General features: G+C 36.9%; 1 protein-coding gene across 1 annotated transcript; it reads left to right on the forward strand.

Annotated features, from left to right (window-relative positions):
* Positions 1-4,179: 4,179 nt before the first annotated feature.
* On the forward strand, positions 4,180-8,746 carry cxcr5 (chemokine (C-X-C motif) receptor 5). The gene is made up of 2 exons (XM_008426437.2): positions 4,180-4,296; positions 7,471-8,746. Exons 1-2 carry the CDS (start codon positions 4,264-4,266, stop codon positions 8,530-8,532), a joined length of 1,095 nt encoding a protein of 364 aa, XP_008424659.1. The 5' UTR covers positions 4,180-4,263; the 3' UTR covers positions 8,533-8,746.
* The last annotated feature ends 264 nt before the right edge of the window (positions 8,747-9,010 follow it).

Here is a 9,010-nt window from a genome sequence, read left to right on the forward strand (position 1 = left end):
ATATATAAAAGTTTTGATGTTTATTTATTTATTTTTCTGGCAAATTTTGGACATTTCAAACTCAGGCACTTTCTAGATTTTTCTAGAAAATTTCTGTTTGTTTTTGGCAGAAATGAACTCTTTTTTCCATTGATCAATTTAAAATGATTTTTAGCTGCTCTCGTGTTGCTGAACACCTTTCCTGCTAAAACTGTTTTCTCTCTCCACAAGAAGTACAGCCAGAAACTCAGCAACAAAAAAAATAACTTTTTACCAGAAACCAGACAGCAATTAAAGACTAGCATGTCCTGTCACGAACAGCAGCTCAAAGTTTGACATGCATGACTTCACTTCCTGTTCTGTCGTCCCCAAGTGGCCGAACCGTGATACCAACTTATGAAACTGGGAAAATATGAGAATGAGGCATTTCCAGAGCAGAATCATCTCACAACCACGAAGAAATAAAGCAGGTTCACTTCGCATGTCATTACCAAGATAAAATAAGTGATGATTTTCTTTAAACAGGTTAAAAATAAAAAACAACAATAAACCATTAAAATGGCATAAAAACTGCGGCTATTCTCAATTTCTGATTCAGGTGTTTATTACACATTTTAGCACCAAAATACCATAAATAGGCCACAAAATTATAGATTTTGTAGTTTAATAGAGGTTAGAATTATTCACAAAGTCAAACTAGTATATTTAGCTAAAACATGATAAACTGTGTAATATTTAGACTGGTGAACACAACAGATGTTGACAAAGTCTTACTACTTTCATAAATTATTTCAGGACCACGTCTAGAAAATATTCTCTGTAAGCAGATTTTTTTTTACAAAATAATTTGTGTGGAAAAATGAAGCAAACTGTGACTGAAAACACTGATCAAAGATGGTTTTATATCTCCAAATGTTTTCATAATGAAAGCAGCAGGCAGCTGCAGCTTAATGCTGAAAATGCACCGCGTTTCAAAGAAAGTATGTTCAGAACAGATAAAGACAAATTTACATTTGAAATATGACAAAATGTTTATTTCGCACCAGCAAAATGATTGTATCTGTAAAGTTTAAAGTGGATCTATTATGCAAAACTGACATTTTGCATGTTTTTGTTCCTCCATTTGGTCTCAACTGCTCCCCTGCAGGCGCTGTACAATGGCTGCTGGAAACGACCATCCAGAAACCACTTGCTGCATTCTTGCTGGTTGTGCAGCAGGCTCTACTTCTGCTTTTCAAAGATGTACGGTTGTATAATTGCACATCTGTTGAGTTGGGGGGCATGGCCAGCAGCAGCTGATTTGGATTTAAAGTGACAAGACGCCCTAAAACAGCTTAACATAGGCAGAACTGAGCTGACCAGAATCTCATAATCTAAGAATGATTTTGTTTTGTATCACCCGTAGAGTTCTCCTAATCTGTTCAAGGAAACACAACAGGTCACTTGTACACATTTAATCGGCCTTACTTTCTAAAGAAGTCCTAATTTTTTGAGTATCTATATTCTACATGAATTACCTTGGTGAAAAAAATCAAAAAGTTACATTTAAATATAGATTTTACATTATTTTTTACACTAAACACATTTAAAATTTCAGGTATACCTGAACTGGTTTTGTTGTTGAGCTGCTTTTGCTACAGATGGCTGCATCCTGGGTGCAGAAATTAGCATTATCACAGATCCTTCCTCCATACTCCAATTTTTCTGAATTTCACCACTTTTGGACAATAAAGCACATTTATATTCTATTCAAAGCTGTGAAAACAACACTGTATTTGTCTCTCTATTTATAAATACCTACTTGTTTTCTGGTGATCGTGTTTTATGTGACCAAAAGAAAACTGGGGGCATGCATAACTTGAAGTGAAAGTCGAGTTCAGTGGCACCGAGCAGATCACAGGAAGGCTCTCCACATAAATGATCAAAGTCAGAATGAATGTTTTTAAGGTGTTTGAACTTATTTAAGCTACACTGAAAAACATGCCAGCAGCTCCGTAGCATCTATAAATGTATTTCCAACAGGAAGACGTACCTCTGGTAGCCCTACACATTGCTACGATAAGAAATCTTCAGTGTGTGGAACTTTTTCAGAAGAATTCAACTTGTTTGTGGCGTTTCACAGTGTCTGGTTTCGAAACTTCAGATATCTGCAGATGATGTGGTTCTGTTCACACCTTCAACCCGTGACCTTCAGGGTTCGCTGTAGCGGTTTGCAGACGTGTGATGCCAGCCAATAGGAGTTTATTAATGCAAAGCTTTGCAAAAATAATCGTGCTTTCAGAGCAAATGCCAGCCTGTCGCCTCCAAAAATCATTTTGAGCATTTTTATACTTTTCTTTTTGCACACTTCAGTGCATTTCATCAGGTTTTTAATCCTTGTATGTAGAAATGGGGTCCAACCGACCCCACACACATAAAACTTGTATCATTTTCTTTAGTCCTCTATGTTTGCCTCAGTCCTCGCACGCACAGAGAAACTAGATGGTGACTAATTGTGAAATTGAAATTAAATTTGTTTCTCACATATTTAAAAACATAAAAGTAATTCACGTTCACCCCCCATTTGTTTTACTTAAACCTCAAACATGCAAACAACACGTTTCTTCACATCTAAGTAATTTCCAAAACACCAAACTTTGTGTTGATGTTTGGAGGCTACAGACTCTAAAATCCCCTGAAACAAAGTGAGTGACTTAATATTTAAACAGTTAAGGTAAAAAATCAAACAAAACTCTGAATATTGCCACAGAAAAAAGTGATAATACTACCATTCTTCCCAAAAGAAACAAAGACAAAGTCTCCTTAAAGTTTGGTCAGTAGATTTCATTTTAAATACTGAATTGTTTTATTTAGTTTTATTTCACTGAACAAGTCCTGTCTTGTAGTGCTGCATTCAAAATTGTTATTTGAGTAATCAAGGTCAAACAGTTTTACTTTCACAAGTGGAGCATTGCAGCTTTCGCCATTAAGCTCCACTGGATGCGTGAAACTTTAAACTTGTTTTGGGTTTATTTTAAATCTAACAACCACGTAGACAACAAAGTAAGAAGAAAAGAAACAGAGAAAAGTGGGGAAAATCGCAGGTCAAAACAAAACAACCTAAAGTTAAGCAAATGAAGAAGCCTGGTATTTATTGTATGGCCGAAACTTTAAAGGGATATTAATGACGGTGCATCAGGGCCGTCACAGACAGAAAAAAAGGAGAACATTTTCACCAAAAACTCAGAAATTTAGAGACTAATTTCAGAAATTTTTCAGAAAACCTGGAAAATTTCGACAGTTGAAATTCACAAATTTTCACATTTTTTGTAGAAAATTTCTGATATTAATCTATTTTTTTTTATTTTTAGAAAACGTCTGAGATTTTAGGCACAAATTTACTACTTAGTGCTACTTTCATTTTGCACATTTTGTGTATTTAAAAGAAAGGCATCTAGTCTTCCTTTTTTTGGACTCAATTGAATAAATTTATGTTCAGTAATAAGAACAGGATTTGGTTCACTTTGGTTTAAAACGCTCACTAGATTTAGCCTATTTTTAAGAAAGACTAAAAGCTGATTTGACTGCAGCAAAGTCGACTTTTCAGTAAAAATCAAGTTTTACGTTTTGTTAAAACTCGGTTATGAAAATACAAATACATTCTGTTGTACTTTACATTTTCCTGTGTAAGAAAATCATGTTAACAATTTTTACCCTGATTGCAAATTAAAAATCTCCGTCTGCAGGTCGTATTGAATTAAGTGTAAAGGCTATAAATGGCCCCCGGGCCACACTTTGGACACCCATCATTTAAAGGGAAAGAAGGTCAACACCGTTTAAGTCTGCCTCTAATTTCAAATGTTACAAAAAATTCTTAAATTTATTTTATTTTTTTAGAAAATGTTTCAAGTTTTCTCTAAAATGTTTGAGATTAATCACAAAATTTCTAAGTTTTTGGCAAAAATTTACTCCTCTTTTCTATCTACAACGGCCCTAATACACAGTCGCAAAAATCCCTTTCAAGTTCTGCATCTACCATAAATATTTGCTTAATTTTAGGTTGTTTTTTTTGGCCTACATCTACTTTTGAGTCCACAACGTTTAATTTGCGTTACAGTGTCGCTGTGGCTGCGCATCGCTGCTCGTGTATCCGCTGCAAAAATCTTTTTTCGGCTGCTAAATCTCTTCTCCGTGTCTCCACCCAACAGAAAGCTTTGGGGGCACATTTAAAAGGAAAGCATAAGAGGAAGTGTGCGCGCTTTGTCGCTGCAGAAGTGTGAAACGATCATCTCCCGCCGCGTCGTCATGGCTTTCACAAAGACCTACACTGGAGGCATGGTGAGACTTTAACACACGTTCAAAATAACGCTGATTAATTCATCATTTAGAGTATATTTAAGTGTTTTTTTTAATCTCCAGATAGTGGATTCATTTTATAATTTAAGTCGATTTACCTGAATTTTTATACTTTAATGTTAAAACCAATACAGATTTTAAAACTGGAAACCCAATATTTGTATTTTTTCTTTATTTTGCAACTGAAATGCATTATTTCTTGCTTGTTTGTTATTTTCTCCTTTAAATTGCCCTGTTGCTTAAATGTGTTAAGTAAACCTAGACAGGAAAGATGTATGAAACATATGTGATTTATTCAAATTAGGTGTGCACTGCTTGTTTCCTGTTATTTAACCAAGCAACCAGAAAAGAAGAACTTTTCCAAAGCATGTTGAATATTTAAAAAAAATGTGCTGAGGGGTTGATTTCTCTGATATAGCGGAGAAAGAGGAAATAATGCACATAATCAGATTTATTTATATGCTTTTTACACATTATTGCGTATAAAATGGATGCTGTTTGTTGTCATTTCCAGCTTTATGAATGAACCAAATTAAAAGTAGCAGCCAAAATTGTAAAGATCAAGTTGTTCAAGATGAACTGATTATATTTTATTCATTTCTTAGTTGACAAAGATTTCTTTTTATCTAGTTAATTCAAATCCATTCCATCCATCCATCCATCCATCCATCCATTTTCTTGCACCCTTTTTCCCTCAGTGGGGTCGGGAGGGGTAGTTAATTCAAATCTTTGATGTTAATTAATGTAACTTTATAAGCAATTCTTAAGTTTATTTAAATAGCACCAATTTACAACAAACGTCGTCTTAATAAAAACTCAACTTTATACTGGAAGTTTGAGAAAAAGCAGACAGAAAACATAGAGAAGTACTGACACAGGCACAAGTCATTTAATCTAGGAGAAAAACATAGCTAAACTGGAGTAACCATGGCAACCATAGTAACCATAGCGACAATTAGCCTTCTTAGTAATATTGTCAAAAAGAGAGAAAAGGTAAAACATAATGATACAAATCTCAGATGAAGTATAATTAATATGGGGAGAAAAACCAGAGGTTAACTGCAAAAGTGGAGAGTAGTAGGAGAATGTAGTAGATGAAAAGTGGTGAGTATGCATGTCAGGGTGGTTCCACGCCTGATATTCCGGTATATTTGGTTCGATTGGGGACCAAAGTCCCACTTGTTACATTTTCAGCTGTAGCGGTTCCTTTTCACAATGCACTGAGTTAAACGAAACTAACCGTTTGAAAAACTTGTTCCCCTCCTCGCCTGTGGAGGCGCTGCACCAAGAATCACGAAAGAAACGACAGGAAAACGTCTGAAGACGTCCACAACTTCCTTCATTATGAAATGTAAACAAACAAAACTGGAGTGGCCTTATTGAGGAATTTAAAGGTGCTAAACTCATGAAATAAGAAACGATCCACAAACTCCATTCTCTCTGCTCATAGATAAACAGGAAGACATCTAATGCACATCTGCGGATTCACACATTACATTTTCATCGTCTCATTTTCTTCGTCTCAGAATCCAAAATGTCTTGTCTCTTACTTCTGACATCGAGTTCTTATACCATTCCAGCCCTACTGTTGTTCATTGTAAAGCTTCTGACCAATAGCGTTACTGAACCTCACTTCTGGCGATGTGTGTTGGAAGTTCCGAGAATTCTGGGCTGACCTTGTGGAAGTTGAATCTGCTGCATCGGAAGACCTTTAGTCAAATTGTTAGTTCTTCTGTCCAAACAAAGATTTTTTCCTAGTCCTCGCCGACTTCTTCGCACGCAAGCAGGAAAAGACGTTTGCCAGAAGTTTCCTGCACAACAACTTAACCTTTCCCTCACTGGTGATTGTTTATTTAAACATCTCTCCGATCTGAATTCCTTTCTGACTTCTAGGTCAGATTGAGCCAGTACATTTCTTTTCAGTAAAACATATCTTAATGTGAATCAACCAACAACACTATTATAATTATATAACTATTAATATAATTATATTCCTCTACAGCATGCGGTTGACTAGCTAGGCTAGCACGTTTGTTTTGGTTATATTTACCCAGAATGCCCTGCGCTGTAGTCCACTTCCTGTTTTTGGAGTGATTTCGGTCCGCTTGGCGTTCACATGCATTTGAACTGCACCAGAGTTCACGTCAACCAAACTGAGACCAAGGTTTGTAGGCAGACCAGAGTTCATTGTTTTGGTCCACATCAGAGTTTGGTTGCGCATTCACACCTCCACAAATGAACTGGACTTTGTAGACAAACTGCAATTTGATTAAAGCGGACTAAACAGGACTGGTATGAACGCAGCCTTAGAAACTTTAGGAACCACCGATAAACCTGCAGTCTGACAGCATTGTTCTCTGTTAGAAACGGATGGACCAATCACATCTCCAATATCTGATGAAGTTTGATCATCACGGGCGAAGAATAATAATTTCAAAATACTCTGAATTTTGGATCAACAGTTGGCGTGTAACTAAATTTTGTGGATTTTCCGATAGTAATAAATTATAATAGACTTGATATACACTGCAAAAACACAAAATCCTTTGGACTAGTTTCCAAAGAAAATATCTCAGTAAAAGATATATATAAAATACAAAACTAGCTTAAAAGTAACTTTTCAGCAAGATACAAGAGCTTGTTTTAAGTCAATAATTTCTTTATATTGATGAAAAAGTTCTAGTTCCAGTTTCAGATTATTTAATTTATAAAAGGACATTTTTCCCATGTTGCAAGTGGAATATTCTACCAGTGGAACTAAGACATTTCCATCAATGCTGAGGAATTATTGACTTAAAACAAGCTCCAATATCTGGCTACAAAGCTATTTGTAAGTTAGTTTTGTCTTATTTCAATTGTATTAAGACATTTGCACTAAAACCAAATTAAAAATTCTTGGTAATATTTAGTGTTTTTGAAGCAAGTGAATCCATTGCAGATGATTACAGAAAGTAGTTCTCCTTTAGACGCTATGGATGTTTTGCTACTCAAAATAGCTCTTTAAAGAGGAAGTGGAAACAATCTGGCACATTCAGAGCTTTCGGAAACCGATCCGACTGAGACGACTGCAGGGTTCAAGTCTGCTTATCTGTTACCTAATGACTCTTATTCCGCTGCGGTGTCATAACAAAATTCTCTTTGTTCTTTATTTCATAGGACACAGACTATGAATATTACAGCTATGACAATAACACAGATAATAAAGAAGACTTCATCTGCGATGACGAAGAGTTGATGTTCCAAGACTTTTACTCCGTGTTCAGCCCGGTCCTCAACAGCCTCATCTTCCTCGTGGGTTTGGTCGGAAATGGCCTGATGGTCACCATCCTCCTGAAGCGTCACCGTCGGCTGCGCATCACTGAGATCTACCTGCTGCACCTCGCCCTGGCCGACCTCATACTGATATTCACGCTGCCTTTCAACGTGGTCGAAAGCGTCGCAGGATGGCTGTTCGGGGAGTTTTTCTGCATGCTCTATGGCGTGTTGAGAAACCTGTACCTCCTGTGTGGGAGTTTCCTCCTGGCTTGCATTGGATTCGATCGGTATCTGGCCATCGTCCACGCAATCCCCAGTATGCAAAGTCGACGCCCAAAAAGAGTGCACCTGACCTGCGCATCACTTTGGCTCATCTGTTTCCTGTTGTCACTGCCCAATGCCGTCTTTCTCTCCGTCAAGTCAAGCAAAAATGACTCCTTGCCCGAGTGCGATTATTATCGTTATGAAATCAATGCGCAAAACTGGGTTCTGGCCAACAGGTTCTTGCATCATGTGAGCTTTTTCTTCTCTCTGGCTGTCATGTGTTACTGTTATACTGCACTTGTCATCACTTTGTTCAAGAGTCAGAAAAGCCAAGCAAAGAAGGGAGCCATCCGGCTGGCCTTGCTCGTCACCACTGTCTTTTGTGTCTGCTGGCTACCCAACAACATCACCTCGCTGATGAAAACTCTCGCTGAACTGGAAGTCGTAAAGAGTGACACCTGTTGGCCCAAACTAGTCCTAGCTCAAGCTCATACTGTGACAGAGAGTCTGGGTGTCTCACACTGCTGCCTCAACCCGTTCCTGTACGCGTTTGTTGGGGTGCAGTTTCGTAACGAGCTTTTGCATCTTCTGTGTCGTCTGGGCTGCAGCCGCTTTTGCCTGCGGTTTGTCAAAGCTCAAAATTACGGAAGACCGTCTGTTTCTGATGGAACGACATCGAACAGCATGGTCATGTACTAACTTACAACTCAGATTTATCTAGTCCAAAGTGCTACCCAATAGGGCTGGACCAATAAATCAAGAACAATATATATCTCAATATCAATAGATAATACATCTGAATATTAGCTCAACCTCTGATGGCTAGCTAAGTAAGGTTGGTGGTAGACCTGTCACAATAACAAATTGTCCCAGACGTTATTGTGATAAATGACAATATTGTTGTGTGATTCCATTTTCAACTAATATGGTGGTAATAATGGCATAATAATGCAAGAACACATTCTCAAAGATCAATAAACTTGAAAAGCTAATGAATATTTAACACTGGAACTGGAAGACATTTTAAATATCCAAAATAAATAAACAAAACAACAGAAACAACAAATAAAATGAATTATGAAGTATCTGTAAGCAAAATTATCCTTAAAATAAAGGTCTAGCTGAGAGAAAAGATAAAAATAATAAATTATGCAAATGGAAATTATTGTGTTTTAAT

This window comes from Poecilia reticulata, linkage group LG13 (assembly GCF_000633615.1).
Source record: "Poecilia reticulata strain Guanapo linkage group LG13, Guppy_female_1.0+MT, whole genome shotgun sequence".
Taxonomy (NCBI): Eukaryota; Metazoa; Chordata; class Actinopteri; order Cyprinodontiformes; family Poeciliidae; genus Poecilia; species Poecilia reticulata.